An 18,704-nucleotide genomic window follows, 5' to 3' on the forward strand; every position below is an offset into this window, starting at 1 on the left:
TATTTCATTAGTTTCAGGTATACAGTAAAGTAATTCAGCTACATATATTTCTTCAGATTATATTCCATTCTATATTACAAAACAGTGAATAAAATTTCCTGTGCTATACAGGAAATCCTTGTTGCTTATTTTATGTATAATGGTTAGTATCTATTAAACTCATACTTTAAATTTGTCCCTCCTCCCTCCCTCTCCCCTTTGAAAACCATAAATATATTTTCTACATTTGTGAGACTGTTGCTGTTTTGTACATAGAACTGCTTTTGCTGGATCCCATAGATTTTGTATGGTTTTGATTTCATTTTTGTCTCAAAGTATTTTCTAATTTCTTCTTTGATTTCATCATTGATCCACTGGTTTTTTAGTATGATGCTGTTTAGTTTCCGTTAGTAGTCATCTTTTCCCATTTTTCTTTCTGTGGTTGAGGTCTGGCTTCATGTCATTGTGGTCAGAAAATATGCTTGAAATAATATCTATTCTCTCAAATTTGTTGAATATTGTTTGGTTACCTTAGTGTGTAGTCTATCCTAGGGAGTGTTCCATACATGATTGGAAAGAATGTCTATTCATTTTTTGTTTTTTGAACGTAGTAACCTGTAGATGTCAATTAAGTCAAACCTATCTATCGTGTCATGTCTGTTGCCTTATTTGATATTCTGAGAAGAAAAAATATGTGAATTAATTAATCTAGTTTTAACATGTCAAGGAACAAATTAAAGAAGAACATCCTAAGCACAACAGGTGAAATGAAAAATATCAGTGTGGAAACAGAGCCTCAAAAGAAAATAGGAAAGATCAGTAAATACTCTGCCTTAAAAAGGGAGGTGAGAGGGGGGTTAAGGATGGGAAACACGTGTACACCCGTGGTGGATTCATATTGATATATGGCAAAACCAGTACAATATTGTAAAGTAATTAGCCTCCAATTAAATAAATTTAAATTTAAAAAATTAACAAAATAGACAAACATTTGGCTAGACTTAACAGAAAAAAGGAGAAAAGACTCAAAATCAGAAATGAAAAAGGAAATATTAAAATTAATACCACATAAAGTCAAAGGATAATAAACTATCATGAATAATTATATCCCAACAAATTAGATAACCTAGGGAAAAAAAAAAAGGATAAATTCTTACAAACATCCAAACTGCCAAGGTGGAATTATTAAAAAAAAAAAAACAGAAAATCTGAGAGATTACTAGAAAGGAGATTGAATATATAATTTAAAAACATTCCAGCAAAGAAAAGTCCAGGACCAGATAATTTCACTGGTGAACTGACCAAACATCTAAAGACAAATTAATAATTGTTGTTTAGTCGCCATGACTGACTATTTGCAGTCAATGGAATGCACCACAGCAGGCTTCCTTGTCCTTGACCATCTCCCAGAGCTTGTTTAAACTCATGTTTATTGAGTTGGTGATGCCATCCAACCATCCCATTCTCTGTCGTCCCCTTTTCCTCCTGCCTTCAATCTTTATGAGCATCAAGGTCTTTTCTAATGAGTCAGCTCTTTGCATCAGGTGGTCCAGAGCTTCACCTTCAGCATCAGTCCTTCCAATGAATATTCATGGTTGATTTCCTTTAGGATTGACTGTTTTGATCTCTTTGCAGCCCAAAGGACTCTCAAGAGTCTTCTCCAACACCACAGTTCAAAAGCATCAATTCTTCTGCGCTCAGCCTTCTTTATGGTCCAACTCTCACATCCATACATGACTACTGGAAAAAAAACATAGCTTTGACTATAAGAATTAATACTAATCCTTATCAAACTCTTTGGGGAAAAAAACAGAAGCTCAAGAATCACTTATAAATTCATTATAAAAGGCCAGCATTATTGAGATATGAATGGCAGACAAGGATACACAGTAAAAAAAGAACTGTAGGCAAATATCCTGATGAAAGTGAAAGTCACTCAGTGATGTCTGACTCTTTTTATGGCCCATGGACTGTAGCCTGCCAAGCTCCTCTGTCCATGGAATTCTCCAGGCAAGAATACAGGAGTGGGTAGCCATTCCGTTCTCCAGGAGATCTTCCTGATCCAGGGATTGAACCAAAGTTGGGTCGCCAGAATTGCAGGCAGATTCTTTACTGTCTGAGTTACAGAGAAGCCCATCTCTGATGAACATGGATGGAAGAATTCAAAACAAAGCATTAGCCACTGATTCAAAAAAAGGAACATACACCAGGACATATACACCAAGTGTGATTTGTCCCTGTGATGCAAGAATGGTTCAACATATGCAAGTGGTTACCTGTGATACACTATATTAATTACATGAAAATTAAAAAGTTTATGATCTCTGGATGCATGAAAAGCATTTGATAGAAATTCACACCATTTCATGATAGAAATTCTCAACAAACTGAGCACAGAAGGAATGTTCCTCAACATAATAAAAACAGCACATGACAAGTCCACAGCTAACATATTCAATAGTGAAAATCTGAAAGCTTTCCCTCTATGTTAGGCACAAAACAAGGGTGTGCAAACTGGGCACTTTTGTTCACATAGTACTGGAAGTCCTAGCCATTAGTAAAGAAAAAGAAAATATGGCTAAAACAGAAAGAAAGAAAGAAATAATATAATCTCTATTTTCAGGTGACATAATATTATATAGATAATATCCTAAAGAATGGACCAAAAAACTTGGAGATAATCAAATTTAGTATAGATGTGGCATATAAAATCAGTATATAAAAATAAGTTATGTGTCTGTATACTAATAAATATCAGAAAAAGAGCCCAGGGAAATAAAATCTATCTTTCCATTGTTTCCCCATCTATTTGCCATGAAATGATGGGACCGGATGTCATGATCTTCGTTTTTTGAATGTTGAGTGTTAAGCCAGGTTTTCCATTCTCCTCTTTCACTTTTAGCAAGAGGCTCTTTTGTTCCTCTTAACTTTCTGCCATAAGGGTGGTTGTCATCTGCATATCTGAGGTTATTGATAGCTCTCTTAGCAATCTTCATTCCAGCTTGTGCTTGATCCAGCCTGGCATTTCACAGGATGTATTCTGCATAAAAGCTAAAGAAGAAAGGTGACAATATACATTCCTGATGTACTCCTTTCCCAATCTGGAACCAGTCTGTGTTCCATGCCCAGTTTTAACTGTTGCTTCTTGACAGGCATACAACTTTCTCAGAGGCAGGTAAGGTGATCTGGTATTCTCATCTCTTTAAGATTTTTCTACAGTTTACTGTGATCCACACAGTCATAAGTTTTAGCATAGTCAATGAAGAAGAAATAGATGTTTTTCTGGAACTCTCTTGCTTTTCTATGATCCAACGGATGTTGGTAATTTGATCTTTGGTTCCTCTGCCTTTTCTAAATCCAGCTTTATCATCTGGAAGTTCTTGGTTCACATACATTTGAAGCCTAACTTTGAGAATTTTGAGCATTAATTAGCTAGCGTATGAGATGAGGGCAATTGTGAGGTAGTTTGAACACTTTTTGGCACTGCTTTTCTTTGGGATTGAAATGAAAACTAACATTTTAAAGTCCTGTGGCCACTGCTGAGTTTTCCAAATTTGCTGACATATTGAATATAGCACTTTCACAGCATCATTTAGGACTTGAAAGAGCTCGGCTGGAATTTCATCACTTCCACTAGCTTTGTTCATAGTGATGTTTCCTAAGGCCCACTTGAATTTGCATTCCAGGATATCTGGCTCTAGGTGAGTGATTACACCTTTGTGGTTATCTAGGTCATGAAGATTTTTTTGGTGTAGTTCTTCTGTGTATTCTTGCCACCTTTTCTTAATATCTTCTCCTTTTATTAGGTCCATACAGTTTCTGACCTTTATTGTGCCCATCTTTGCATGAAGTGTTCCCTTGGTATCTCTAATTTTCTTGAAGAGATCTCTAGTCTTTCCCATTCTATTGTTTTCTTCTATTTCTTTGCACTGATCACTGAGGAAGGCTTTCTTAGCTATCCTTGCTATTCTTTGAAACTCTGCATTCAGATGGATATATCTTTCCTTTTCTCCTTTGCCTTTCACTTCTCTTTTCTCAGCTACTTCTAAGGCCTCCTCAGACAACCATTTTCCCTTTCTTTTTTGGGGGGAGATAGTTTTGATCACTGCCTCCTATACAATGTCATGAACCACCATCCATAGTTCTTCAGGCACTCTATCAGATCTAGTCCCTTGAATCTATTTGTTACTTCCACTGTATAGTCATAAGAGATTTGATTTAGGTCATACCTGAATGGTCTAGTGGTTTTTCTTACTTCCTTCAATTTAAGTCTGAATTTGGTGATAAGGAGTTCATGATCTAAGCCACAGTCGGCTCCCCATCTTGTTTTTTGCTGACTGTATAGGTCTTTTCCATCTTTGGCTGCAAAGAATATAATCAATCTGATTTCAGTGTCGGCCATCTGGTGATGTCCATGTGTAGAGTACTTTCTTGTGTTGTTGGAAGAGGGTGTTTACTATGACCACTGTATTCTCTTGGCAAAACTCTATTATCCTTTGCCCTGCTTCATTCTGTAGTCCAAAACCAAATGTGCCTGTTACTCCAGATGTTTCTTGATTTCCTACTTTTGCATTCCAGTCCCTTATAATGAAAAGGACATCATTTGAGGGTGTTAGTTATAGGCTCAGCTGGTAAAGAATCTGCCTGCAATGCAGGAGATCTGAGTTTGACCCCTGGGTTGGGAAGATCCTCTGGAGAAGGATAGTCTACTGACTACAGTATTCTGGCCTATACAGTCCATGGGGTCACACAGAGCTGGACACGACTGAGGGACTTTCACTTTCTAGAAGGTCTTGTAGATCTTCATAGAACCATTCAACTTTAGCTTCTTCAGAAGTACTGGTCTTGGCATAGACTTGGAGTACTGTGATATTGAATCATTGGCCTTGGCAATGAACAGAGATCATTCTGTCATTTTTGAGATTGCATCCAAGTACTGCCTTTCAGACTCTTTTGTTGACTGTGATGGCTATTCCATTTCTTCTAAAATATTCCTGCCCACAGTTGTAGATATAATGGTCATCTGAGTTAAATTCACCCATTCCAGTCCATTTTAGTTAGCTGATTCCTAAAATGTCAACATTCACTCTTGTCATCTCCTGTTTGACCACTTCTAATTTGCCTTGATTCTTGGACCTAACATTCCAGGTTCCTATGCAATATTGCTTTTTACAGCATTGGACCTTGCTTCTATCACAAGTTAAATCCACAGCTTGGTGATGTTTTTCCTTTGGCTCCATCTCTTCATTCTTTCTGGAGTTGTTTCATTACTGATCTCCAGTAACATATTGGGCACCTACCAACCTGGGGAGTTCATCTTTCAGTGTCCTATCTTTTTGCCTTTTCATACTGTTCATGGGGTTCTCAAGGCAAGAATATGGAAGTGGTTTACCAATCTCTTCTCCAGTGGACCATGTTTTGTCAGAATTCTCCACCATGATCTCTCTATCTTGAGTGGCCTTACAAGGTATGGCTCATAGTTTCACTGAGTTAGACAAGGCTGTGGTCCATGTGATTAGATTGGTTAGTTTTTTGTGACTGTGGTTTACAGAGTGTCTGCCCTCTGATGGAGAAGTATAAGATACTTATGGAAGCTCCTGATGGGATAGACTGACTGAAGGGAAAACTGGGTCTTCCTCTGATGGGCAGGGCCATGATCAATAAATCTTTAATCCAATTTTCTATTGATGGGTGGAGCTGTGTTCCCTGCCTGCTATTTATCTGGGGCCAAACTATGGTGGAGGTAATGAAGATAATGGTGACCTCCCTCAAAAGATCTCATGAATGTACTGCTACACTCAGTGCCCCCAACCCTGCAGCAGGCCACCACCGACCCACGCTTCTGCTGAGACTCCTATCAAGTCTGTGACAGTCTCTTGTGGGGTCACTGCTCCTTTCTCCTGGGTCCTAGCGTACAAGGTTCTGCTGTGCCCTCCAAAAGTCTATTTCCCAGTCTGGTGTAAGTTCTGGTAGCTCTATGGTGGGGTTTATGGTGACCTCCTCCAAGAGGGCTTATGCCATACCCAAGTCTGTGGCACCCAGAGCCCCTATCCCTGCAGCAGACCACCGTGTGTGTGTGTGTGTGTGTGTGTGTATGTGCATAAATGATACACTACAGGAAACAGGGATCAAGACCATCCCCATGAAAAGAAATGCAAAAAAGCAAAATGGCTGTCTGGGGAGGACTTATAGATGTGAAAAGGAGAGAGGTGAAAAGCAAAGGAGAAAAGGAAAGATATAAGTATCTGAATGCAGAGTTCCACAGAATAGCAGGAAGAGATAAGAAAGCCTTCTTCAGCGATCAATGCAAAGAAATAGAGGAAAAGAACAGAACAGGAAAGACTAGCAATCTCTTCATGAAAATTAGAGATACCAAGGGAACATTTCATGCAAAGATGGGCTTGATAAAGGACAGAAATGGTATGGACCTAACAGAAGCAGAAGATATTAAGAAGAGGTGGCAAGAATACACAGAAGAACTCTACAAAAAGGATCTTCATAACCCAGATAATCACGATGGTGTGATCACTCATCTAGAGCCAGACATCCTGGAATGTGAAGTCAAGTGGGCCTTAGAAAGCATCAGTAAGAACAAAGCTAGTGGAGGTGATGGAATTCCAGTTGAGATATTTCAAATCCTGAAAGATGATGCTGTGAAAGTGCTGCACTCAATATGCCAGTAAATTTGGAAGACTCAGCAATGGCAACAGGACTGGAAAAGTTCACTTTTCATTCCAGTCATAAAGGAAGGCAATGCTAAAGAATACTCAAACTACCACACAATTGCACTCATCTCACATGCTAGTAAAGTCATGCTCAAAATTCTCCAAGGCAGGCTTCAGCAATACATGAACCGTGAACTTCCTGATGTTCAAGCTGGTTTTAGAAAAGGCAGAGGAACCAGAGATCAAATTGCCAACATCTGCTGGATCATGGAAAAAGCAAGAGAGCTCCAGAAAAACATCTCTTCCTGCTTTATTGACTATGCCAAAGCCTTTGGCTGTGTGGATCACAATAAACCGGAAAATTCTGAAAGAGATCAGAATACCAGACCACCTGACATGCCTCTTGAGAAATCTATAAGCAAGTCAGAAAGCAACAGTTATAACTGGACATGGAACAACAGACTGGTTCCAAATAGGAAAAGGAATACGTCAAGGCTGTATACTGTCACCCTGCTTATTTAACTTCTATGCAGAGTACATCATGAGAAACTCTGGACTGGAAGAAACACAAGCTGGAATCAAGATTGCTGGGAGAAATCTCAATAACCTCAGATATGCAGATGACACCACCCTTATGGCAGAAAGTGAAGAGGAACTAAAAAGACCCTTGATGAAAGTGAAAGAGGAGAGTGAAAAAGTTAGCTTAAAACTCAACATTCAGAAAACGAAGATCATGGCATCTGGTCCTATCACTTAATGGGAAGTAGATGGGGAAACAGTGGAAACAGTGTCAGACTTTATTTTTTTGGTCTCCAAAATCACTGCAGACAGTGATTCCAGCCATGAAATTAAAAGACGCTTACTCCTTAGAAGGAAAGTTATGACCCACCTAGATAGCATATTAAAAAGCAGAGACATTACTTTGCCAACTAAGGTCCATCTAGTCAAGGCTATAGTTTTTCCTGTGGTCATGTATGAATGTGAGAGTTAGACTGTGAAGAAGGCTGAGTTCCAAGGAATTGATGCTTTTGAACTGTGGTGTTGGAGAAGATTCTTGAGAATCCCTTGGACTGCAAGGAGATCCAACCAGTCCATTCTGAAGGAGATCAACCCTGGGATTTCTTTGTAAGGAATGATGCTAAAGCTGAAACTCTAGTACTCTGGCCACTTCATGTGACGAGTTGACTCATTGGAAAAGACTCTGATGCTGGGAGGGATTGGGGGCAGGAGGAGAAGGAGACGACAGAGGATGAGATGGCTGGATGGCATCACTGACTCGAGGGACATGAGTCTGAGTGAACTCCAGGCGTTGGTGATGGACAGGGAGGCCTGGCGTGTTGTGATTCATGGGGTCACAAAGAGTCGGACATGACTGAGCAACTGAATTGAACTGAACTGATGGATAATTTTATGCTAATACATTTGGAAACTTAAGGGAGTTTATCAATTTCAAGAAAAAGATAACTTACCACCAAGACAAATAGCTAATTGATCCTATATTTAAAATTTTTAAATTGTAGAACTAGCTATTGAACAACCATTGACAGGAAGATGCTGCTACTGCTGCTGCTGCTAAGTCGGTTCAGTAATGTTTGACTCTGTGCGAACCCATAGACGGCAACCCAACAGGCTCTGCCATTCCTGGGACTCTCCAGGCAAGAGCGCTGGTGTGGGTTGCCATTGCCTTCTCCAATGCATGAAAGTGAAAACAGAAAGTGAAGTCACTCAGTCGTGTCCAACTCTTACTGACCCCATGGACCACAGCCTACCAGGCTCCACCATCCATGGGATTTTCCAGGCAAGAGTACTGGAGTGAGTTGCCATTGCCTTCTCCAGGAAGATGCTGGAACCTACCAAAAAATGATAGCCAACATCCAAAGATGAAGAAGAGATGTCAGTGAGACAGCATGAGGGGCACAATCATGGTAAAATCAAATCCACACCCACCAGGTGGGTGACCCACAAATTGGGAACAATAATACCAAAGAAGTTCTCCCACTTTGTAAAGGTTCTGAACCCCACATCAGGCATCCAAGCCTGGTGATCCCACAATGACTGGACTCCCCAGGGAACCTGACCTTGAAAGCCAGAGGGATTTGATTATAAGATTTTCACAGGACTGGAGGAAACAGACTCCAGTCTTGAAAAGCACAAACAAAACCCTGTGATACCAAGACTCAGAAGAAAGGAGCAGTGATCCCACAGAAATCTGAAGCAAAACTACCTGCTGGTGTTGGACAGTCTCCTGTGGAGGTTTAGCAGGGGCTCACCACAGCAACGGGAGAACCACAGGAACGGGAGCACCAGTCTCCCATGGTGTAAACCTTCTTGGAGGTCTCTATTGAAAAGAAACTGAAGTCGCTCAGTCATGTTGGACTCTTTGCGACCCCATGGACTGTAACCTATCTGGCTTCTCCATCCCATGTGATTTTCCAGGCAAGAATATCAGAGTGGGTTGCCATTTCACTCTCCAGGGTATCTTCCTGACCCAGGGATCAAACCCAGGTCTTCTGCATTGCAGCCTCTGAGCCACCAGGGAAGCTTACAGTACAATAGTTTGTTTAGTTGTGCCTGACTCTTTGCGACCCCATGGACTGCAGTCCACCAGGCTCCTCTGTCCATGAGATTTTCCAGGCAAGGATACTGGAGTGGGTTGCCATTTCCTTCTCCAGGGGATAACCATAAAGCCTTGGGTTGTCTCAAGCCAAAAACCTAGGAGGGCGCACAACCCCACCCATCAGCAGATATTTGGATTAAAGTTTTACTGAGCAAGGCCCTGTCCACCAGAGCAAGATCCAATTTTTCCCACCACCAGTCTCTCCCATCAGGAAGCTTACACAAACCTCTTAACCTCCTCTATCAGAGGGTAGACAGAAGAACCACATCCCCATAGTGATTAAAACAAAAAAAAATTGCAGAAAGTTAATCAGTGTGAAAAAGCAGAAAGTTATATCCCACATAAAGGGACAAGATAAAATCCCAGAAAAACAACTAAATAAAATGGATATAGGGAACCTTCCAGAAAAAGAATTCAGAATAATGATAATGAAGATGATTTAGAATCTCAGAAACAGAATGGAGGCAATTATTGAGAAGATGCAAGAAATGTTTATCAAAGACCTAGAAGAACTAAAGAACAAATAGATGAATAATACACTAGAAGGAATTAGTAGCAGAACAGCAACTGAGGCAGAAGAACAGATAAATGCCCTAGAGCACAGAATGGCTGAAATGAGTGCCACAGAACATAGAAAAAAACAATGAAAAGAAATGAAAACAGCCGAAGAGACCTCTGGGACATTAAATGCACCAACATTTGCATCATAGGGGTCCCTGAAGGAGAAGAGAAAGAGAAAGGACCCGAGAAAATACGTGAAGAGGTAACAGCTGAAAACTTCCCTAACACGGGAAAGGAAATAGTCAGCCAAGTCCAGGAAGCACAGAGTGCCAGGCAGGATAAATAAAAGGAGGAACACACTGAGACACACAGTATTCAAACTCACAAGAATTAAAGACAAAGATAAAATATTAAAAACAATAAGGGAAAAATGACAAATAACATACAAGGGAACTCACATCAGGCTATCAGCTGATTTCTCAACAGAAACTCTACAAGCCAGTGGCATGATATATTTAAAGTGATGAAAGGGAAGAACCTACAACCAAAATATTCTACTGAGCAAGACTCTCTTTCAGATCTGATGGAGGAATCAAAAGCTTTCCAGACAAGCAAATGTGAAGATAATTCAGCACCACCAAACCAGCCTTACAATAAATGCTAAAGGATTTTCTCTAGGCAGGAAACAAGGAAAAGACTTATCCATAGAAAATAAACCTAAAACAATTAAGGAAATGATAATAGGATCATACATATCCATATGTTGTTCTTAATTGCTCAGTAATGTCCAGCTCTTTGTGACACCATGGACTATAGCCGACCAGGCTCTTCTGTCCATGAGGATTTTCCAGGAAAGAATACTGGAGTGGATTGCTATGCCCTCTTCCAGGGATCTTCCAAACCCAGGGATCAAACACAGGTTTCCCATATTACGGGCAGATTCTTTACTGTCTGAGCCACCAAGGAATCCCAAGAATACTGGAGTGGGTAGCCTATCTCTTCTCCAGAGAATCTTCCCTATCCAGGAACCGAGCTGGGATCTCCTGCATTGCACGCAGATTCTTTACCAGCTGAGCTACCAGGGAAGCCCATATATATCTATAATTACCTTAAATGTAAATGGATTAAGTACACCAATCAAAAGACATAGATTGGCTAAGGAGATGAAAACATGCACATGTATTCACTTCCACTTACCACATCACTCTGCTTGATCCCCCCAAATTGTATGTAATTATTTTATATTTTTAGGTTAATGATGTTCCCATTATGGCTTATGATTGTACTTATCTTTATTTTTTGGCTGGCTATTGATTGCCAAAACTGATCAACATCTTTCACTATAGCAATTATGTAACTATTACTCAATACCACTGTATCATGACTGGTTAACAGAAAAATAACAGAATTCTGTCTCACCAAAACTACCACTTAATAGAAAAACCTGTAATAACTTTTTAAAATCCAGATGCTAATCAGAAGTATCTTGGAATTTTTTGAAAAATACAAATGCCCAGGTATGGCTTTTCCTTTTGCCAGGGCTCCAGATATGTTTCTAATGAGCAGTCATGTTTAAAAACAACTGGACTATATGAAGCTATTTTACTTTTATCTAGTTTGTTTCACTTTTTAATTTCAGTGCTCCCATTTCATTTGGTTTATGATGTCCAATTTTTCCATCTCTTTTTTTTTATGTTCTTTCTCAAGCCTTTATCATGTGTAGTAGAAAAGCTCTTGTATACATATATATAAATAATACGTATAATATATATTTTAGAAAACTTATGAATTTCTGCCTAACTAAAATATTTTATGACATTTTGATTCTACTTGCTTGGTTTACTGTAAATAGAATACTAGATTTCTAATTTAAAAAATAGATATGCAACAAGCAACAAAGGCTTATTGTATAGCACAGGGAGCTATAGTTAATATCTTGTAATACCCTATAATGGAAAATAATTTTAAAATAATATATGTATATATTATAACTGAATCACAAAAAAAAAATTCTACTTTTTTAAATTTAGTAATGTTTATCTTTTTGTCAGTTTTCCTAAATATCCTATGTGCTTCTAATAACAATATATGAAACACGGAATTTAAATATATTTGTATAGGATATCTATTAATGACATCATTCAAGATGCTACTATTCTTATTCTTTTCTGCACTAGATAAAATATTCTCAGATAAATGTTAATATGTCTCACCATGATTATATACTTTTTTCATTTTCCTTTTATTTCTTCTGATTTTTGCTTTATGTATCTTTGTTGTTAGGTATCTAATGGTTTATGATATCTATCTTCTTTGTGAATTGTATCTTTTACCATTAAAAACATTCATTTTCATTGAAAAATAAATTTAAAAAGATTCAACAGACTTTAAAAATGAAAAAAAAAAGTTTAAATTGTAATTAAGAACTACGTAACAAAGTAACTCCTAGCCCAGATAGCTTCACAAATAAATTCTATACAATGTGTAAGGGAAAAAAAAAATCATCCCAATATTCTACCTAGCTCTTCCAGAAGAAAATAAAGGATGAAACACTAATGAGAACAACCATAGCACAACCATGTCAAAAAGGTATGAGAAGTGAAAATTATAAGCTAATCACTGTCATCACTACAGAAGCAAGAAATTAAAAACAAAACTTAAGTAGACTGAATCCAGGTGCAGAGAAAAATAATACATGATGATCATATGATTATTATTTGAAGTAAAAAAAGATTTGGTTTCCTTGGTAGCTCAGATGGTAGAGAATCTGCTTGCAATGCAGGAGACCTGGATTCAATCCATAGATTGGGAAGATTCCCTGGAAAAGAGAATGGCAACCAACTCTACTTTGGTATTCTTGCTTGGAGAATTACATGGATTTGGGAGCCTGGCAAGCTACAATCCATGGGGTCGCCAAGAGATGGACTCAACTGAGTGACTAACACTTGCACTTTCTTTCAAGAAAAGATTGGAGCAACATTTTGAAAAATTAACATAATTCATTAACCAGATAAAGGAAAAAAATCATATAACCATCTCAATAGATGTAAAACAACAAAAGCAAAATCCAGGTGGAAAAAACTCAACATCCATTCGTAATGAAAGATTTTGGTTAGCAGGTTAAGGCTTTAAGACAACATCCTTAATATGCTAAGATCCAAAAGAAAAAGAAAAAAATAAGCAGACATTTTTGTTAAGTTTTCACTCTCAGATTGGGAATAAAAAACTGCCTTGTTCAACACACTAATGCTCCTAGACAGTTAAAAAAATATATATATATATAAAGAGATAGAGGGTTGAACAGGAAGAAATACTGACACTTGTAAGAAACAATAATATATGTAGAAAGTCTAAAATAATCTGCAAATGAAATATTAGGAATAATAATTGGGTTTACCCTGGTTTCTGACTAATATAGAAAACAATTTTATTTCATTAGACTATTGATAAATATAAAAATACAAATTTAAAAGATACTCTTTAAAAGATCATTAAAAAATCAAGCTCCCAGGAATAAATCCAATAGAGATATATTTAAGACACAAAAGCATAAGTATTATTGAGAGAAATTAAAGGAAACTTAAATATATTCTTGTAAAATTTATATGGAAAGGCAAAGGGCCAAGATACTATACTTGCTTTACTGGATATCAAGATATGTTAAAAGGCTTTTGGAATTAGGACAGTGGAGTATTGGTTTGATAAGAAGATGGTAGGGAACTGCACTAATATATACAAATATATATATATATAAACTATATCAGAAATCAAGATAATGACAGTATTTTGTGAGAAGAGAGAATATTGATTGGGAGTGTGTATAACTAGGTTTTCCTTCTACTAGATTTGCAACATTCTATTTCTCCTATGTTGTGGTTTCATGGGTATTTTCCTTTGTTAATTCATTAAGCTGTATATTGTTTTGTAATCTTTTCTGATTATGTTTTACTTCAATTTAAAGAATATGCAAAAGTAAAACATGAGTGCAATTTATTTCTGAAATAGGAAAATAGCATATGATAGAATCTATCAATATGATCCTTATAAATTAAAGAAGAAAGTATCACATGATTGTATCAATAGGTACTAGAAAAGATTTTTAAAATGACTTTATTTCATAAAATAAATTCATAATTTCATCTTCAGCTGTAACATTCCTAATAAGATAGAAAAACATTATTTAAAGATAATAAAGGTATGTTTACCAAAAGCAATGGCAAATATCCTATACGGTGAAACATCAAAACTATTTCAGGTAAAACCACAAATTTAACAGGCATATTGTTAACTACCATGCCACTTATATTGGAAGTTCCAGTAATTATTTTTAGAAAGGATATTAAAATGAGCACAAACACTTGGGAATTTTTAAGAATTTTCTCACATAATCATTTATTTAAAAAAAGAGATATGAAAAAAATGTTAAGAATTAATGAGATTTTCATAAGGTAATTCAATAAAAAATGAAAAACTTTACTGTGTTTCTCTAGCATTAGGAACCTATTTATACATGAATATAGAAAAATATTTATAAAAATGATAAAATTACTTAGGAATAAACTCACGTACAGAACCAATCTATATCATGTTTCACATATTTATGTGTCATATATGTATATAATAAAACAATATTCAAGGCAACTTCTCCACAGAAAGGCACTCAGTATTTAGAGAAAGAAAAATTAATCTTAAAAGCATCAATTTTCTCAAAATTAAAATAGAAAATTCCTTCTCCTCCTTCATGTCTTAATTATGACCTATTCTGTAAAGGCTTCTCTGAGGACCCTAGGTAGACCTAGGCACTGTCTTCTTTATATTTCCTCTGATATGTATGCACACCTACTTTCTTTATTGTACTTACCTTATTGGGTTGTGATTGTTGTCATGTCTATCTCCTTACTACAATATAACTGAACTATGCATTTTCTTTTTTCAGTCTTTAGCACAATACTCGGCATGAATCAGGTGCTCAATAAATGTTAGTTGAAAAAGTGAATTAACAGACTGCATGATTTACTCAATAGCTGTTGATATTTACCTGGTTTGCAAAACAGGCTTGTTCTCTTTGATCTTCCATTCCAGTCAACATTTATCTCCTTCTACATAATACAAACAATAAAACAAATATCTTCAAATAATTATTTCCAGGATCTGATCATCTATTATTTATATATTTAAAACACAAATATTTATTATTTTTGAGAACTTCTCTTAAATGTATTTTTTTAAAGAAATGCACACATTTTGATGGTTATATTACATCTATTATTTATGGAATTAAGCAAGTTTATAGCTATATTATAGGAGGGCCACAAGACTATGCACACGTGGTAATTTGCAAAGACTCAGGGGACTCAGAATATAGTTGTATTCACATCTAATATTTATTATATTAATAGTAAAAGGATACACTATAGGATAAGTAAGGGGGAGAGACAGCAGGAGTCTGGGAAAATAAAAGCACAGTTGCTTTCTCCTGCCTGTGAAATGACACATTTGAACGTGCTCTTTTCTCCAGCAATAAAAGTACATGTATACAATGTTTTGGCCTCAGAAATCCATTAGAAACTCAGCACTTAAGGTTTTTATTGAAGGTTCATCATGAAGCCATCCTCTGCCTAATGCATATCTGAAATTCTAGCCTCCCAAAAGGAAATCAGATGTTCAACAAAAATCATATTTTCTGCAGAGTCTAGGTACATGTATGTACCTGTTCAGTTAGGGAATTTTCATATCAGTTAGAGAATGTTAGAAAAGCCAAGTTCCCAAACACTAGCCAAAGGCCAGTCTTGCAAGCAAGCCACTACGAAGTCAGTATTCTCAAGCCTGTTCTTTTCTGCACAATATCATTTACTGTTAAATTAACTATCTTTGGAGTGCACTGATTAGTAAGGAAGCTAACTCAATGGAATAAATGAACAGGTACTTTTTTTTTTTTTTAAACACCAAAAGAATAAACATTTAAGTAGAGCTGGAAGGCAGAGTGCAGATTCTCCGAATATATGAGAGTTTGAGAGCAGTGAATCAGATGCAACAGATTTTTCTTTTTGGGGGGCTACACTGTGTAGCTTGCAGGATCATAAGTTCCAGACCAGGTATGAAACCCAGACATCCAACAGTGAAATGCCAAGTCCTAACCATTGGAGTGCCAGGAAATTTCACAATAGACTTTAAAAATAAATTTTTTTAAACTGAAGGATAATTTGCTTTACAGAATTTTGTGGTTTTCTGTCATATATCAACAAGAATCGGCCATAGGTACACCCATGTCTCCTCCCTCCCTTCCCACCCTTCAGCCTGTCACAGAGCCCCTGTTTGAGTTGCCTGAGTCATACATCAAATTCCCATTGGCTATCTCTTTTACATATGGTATTATAAATTTCTATGTTACTCTCTTCATATCTCCCCTTCTCCCTCCTCTCATCCCACCATGTCCATAGGTCTTTTCTCTATGTCTGTTTCTCTACTGCTGCTCTGAAAATAAATTCATCAGTGCCATCTCTTCAGATTACATATATATATATATGTGTCAGTATAATATATTTGGACTTCCCTGGTGGCTCAGACGGTAAAGCATCTGTCTACATTGTGGGAGACCTGGGTTCGAACCTTGGGTTGGGAAGATCCCCTGGAGAAGGCAATGGCAATCCATTCCAGTACTATTGCTTGGAAAATCCCATGGACAGAGGAGCCTGGTAGGCTACAGTCCATCGGGTCGCAAGGAGTCGGAAACGACTGAGCGACTTCACTTTCACTTTCACTTTTTATACTATATTTATATTTCTCTTTCTGACTTACTTCACTTTGCATAATAGGTTCCAGTTTCATCCACCTCATTAAATAGATTCAGATGTGTTCCTTTTTATGGCTGAGTAGTATTCCGTTGTATATATGTACCATAGCTTCTTTATCCATTCATCTGTCGATGGACATCTAGGTTGCTTCCATGTTCTAGATATTGTATAAAGTGCAGCAATGAACATTGGGGGATGTGTGTCTTTTTCAATTTTGATTTCCTCAGGGTATATGTCTAGGAGTAGGATTGCTGGGTCACATGGTGGTTTTATTCCTAGCTTTTTAAGGAGTCTCCACACTGTCTTCCTTAGTGGCTATATCAGTTCACATTCCCACCAGCAATGCGAGAGGGTTCCCTTTTCTCCACACCCTCTCCAACATTTATTGTTTGTAAAAGTTTCAATGATGGGCATTCTGACTGGTGTGAGGTGGTATCTCACTTTAGTTTTGACTTGAATTTATTTAATAATGAGTGATGTTGAGCATCTTTTCATGTGCTTGCTAGCCATCTGTATGTCTTCTTTGGAGAAATGTTTCTTCAGGTTCCTTTCCCACTTTTTGACTGGGTTGTTTGCTTTTCTGGTATTGAGTTGTATGAGCTGCTTGTACATTTTGAAATTAATTCTTTATCATTGTTCCCTTTGCTATCATTTTCTTCCATTCCAAGTGCTGTCTTTTCACCTTGTTTGTAGTTTCCTTTGCTGTGCAAAAGCTTTTAAGTTTTATTAGGTCCCATTTGTTTATTTTTGTTTTTATTTCCATTACTCTAGAATGTGGGTCACAGAAGATCTTGCTTTGATTTATGTCATTGAGTGTTCTGCCTATAAGAGTTTAATAGTTTCTGGTCTTACATTTAGGCTTTTAATCCATTTTGAGTAATCCATATCTTTGTGTATGGCATTAGGAAGTATTCTAATTTCATTTTTTGCATGTAGCTGACCAGTTTTCCCAGCACCACTTACTGAAGAGGCTGTCTTGCCCCATTGTATATTTTTGCCTCCTTTGTCAAAAATAAGGTTACCCATAGGTATGTAGGTATATCTCTGGGTTCTCTATCTTATTCCAATGGTCAATATTTCTGTTTTTGTGCCAGTAACATACTGTCTTGATAACTGTAGCATTTAAGTATAGTGTGAAGTCAGGAAGGTTGATTCTTCCAGTTCCATCCTTCTTTCTCAACACTGCTCTGGCTATTCCATATGAACCACAAAATTTTTTGTTCTAGTTCTGTGAAAAATGCCATTGGTAATTTGATAGGGATCACATTGAATCTGTAGATTGCATTTGGTAGTATAGTCATTTTCAAAATATTGATTCATCCTACCCAGGAACATGGAATATCTCTCCATCTCTTTATGTCATCTTTGACTTCTTTCATCAGCATCACGGTTTTCTGTATACAGGTCTTTTGTCTCCTTAGGTAGGTTTATTCCTAGATATTTTATTCTTTTTGTTGCAATGGTGAATGGTATTGATTCCTTAATTCCTTTCTGATTTTTCAATGCTAGTATATAGGAGTGCAAGTGATTCCTGTGTGTTGACCTTGTATCCTGCAACTTTGTTGAATTCGTTGATTTACTAGAGCTAATCAGTGAATTCACAATAGACATTTTAAATTCTCAGATCCAAGAGTTGAACACAGGCCATCAGACATACATTTTCTGACAGTGGTAAGCTTTGTACAACATGTTGGAAACAGGATGTAATACTTTTCATAATAAAATTCTAATGGTATTTCTCATAATAAACTAGATATTTATAGATGTTTAATATTCATTTTTCAAGAAATATGGTTGACAAATTTAAGAATACACACATTACTCAAAAAAGGTCAATAATAAAATATATTTAAAGAAGTTTCTCATTTTTTTGTGGTTGTTTTGGTTTTTAGTAAATGACATAGTCTTTAATATTTGTTGGGCAATATGAGGACTTTAGATGTTAAGAGTTAGTAAAAAAAAGCTCTTTTTCATGCTTAATGTGGTTATTAACACAGCAGAACATTGAAACGTAAACTGCTTGTTCATAATAAAACTGTGCTACAGAAAAGCATATTATATTAATCACACATTTATGAATTTATATAATGGACTCTTTGAAAAATTATGCATTAGAGGACATGGAAGATGATGCTACTTTCTACTGTA

The 18,704-nt window shown here is 36.8% G+C and overlaps 1 protein-coding gene across 1 annotated transcript in view; it reads right to left on the reverse strand.

The window, feature by feature from the left end:
* The window catches only part of FSIP2 (fibrous sheath interacting protein 2), a 140,620-nt gene that overhangs the window by 71,051 nt on the left and 50,865 nt on the right, over nucleotides 1-18,704 (reverse strand). Inside the window, exon 13 of the mRNA XM_068968447.1 lies at nucleotides 14,801-14,861. Coding sequence (XP_068824548.1) covers nucleotides 14,801-14,861 — 61 coding nt within the window. The remainder of the gene's footprint in view (nucleotides 1-14,800; nucleotides 14,862-18,704) is intronic.

The sequence above is a fragment of the Capricornis sumatraensis genome, chromosome 3 (genome assembly GCF_032405125.1).
Source record: "Capricornis sumatraensis isolate serow.1 chromosome 3, serow.2, whole genome shotgun sequence".
NCBI classification, from domain to species: domain Eukaryota; kingdom Metazoa; phylum Chordata; class Mammalia; order Artiodactyla; family Bovidae; genus Capricornis; species Capricornis sumatraensis.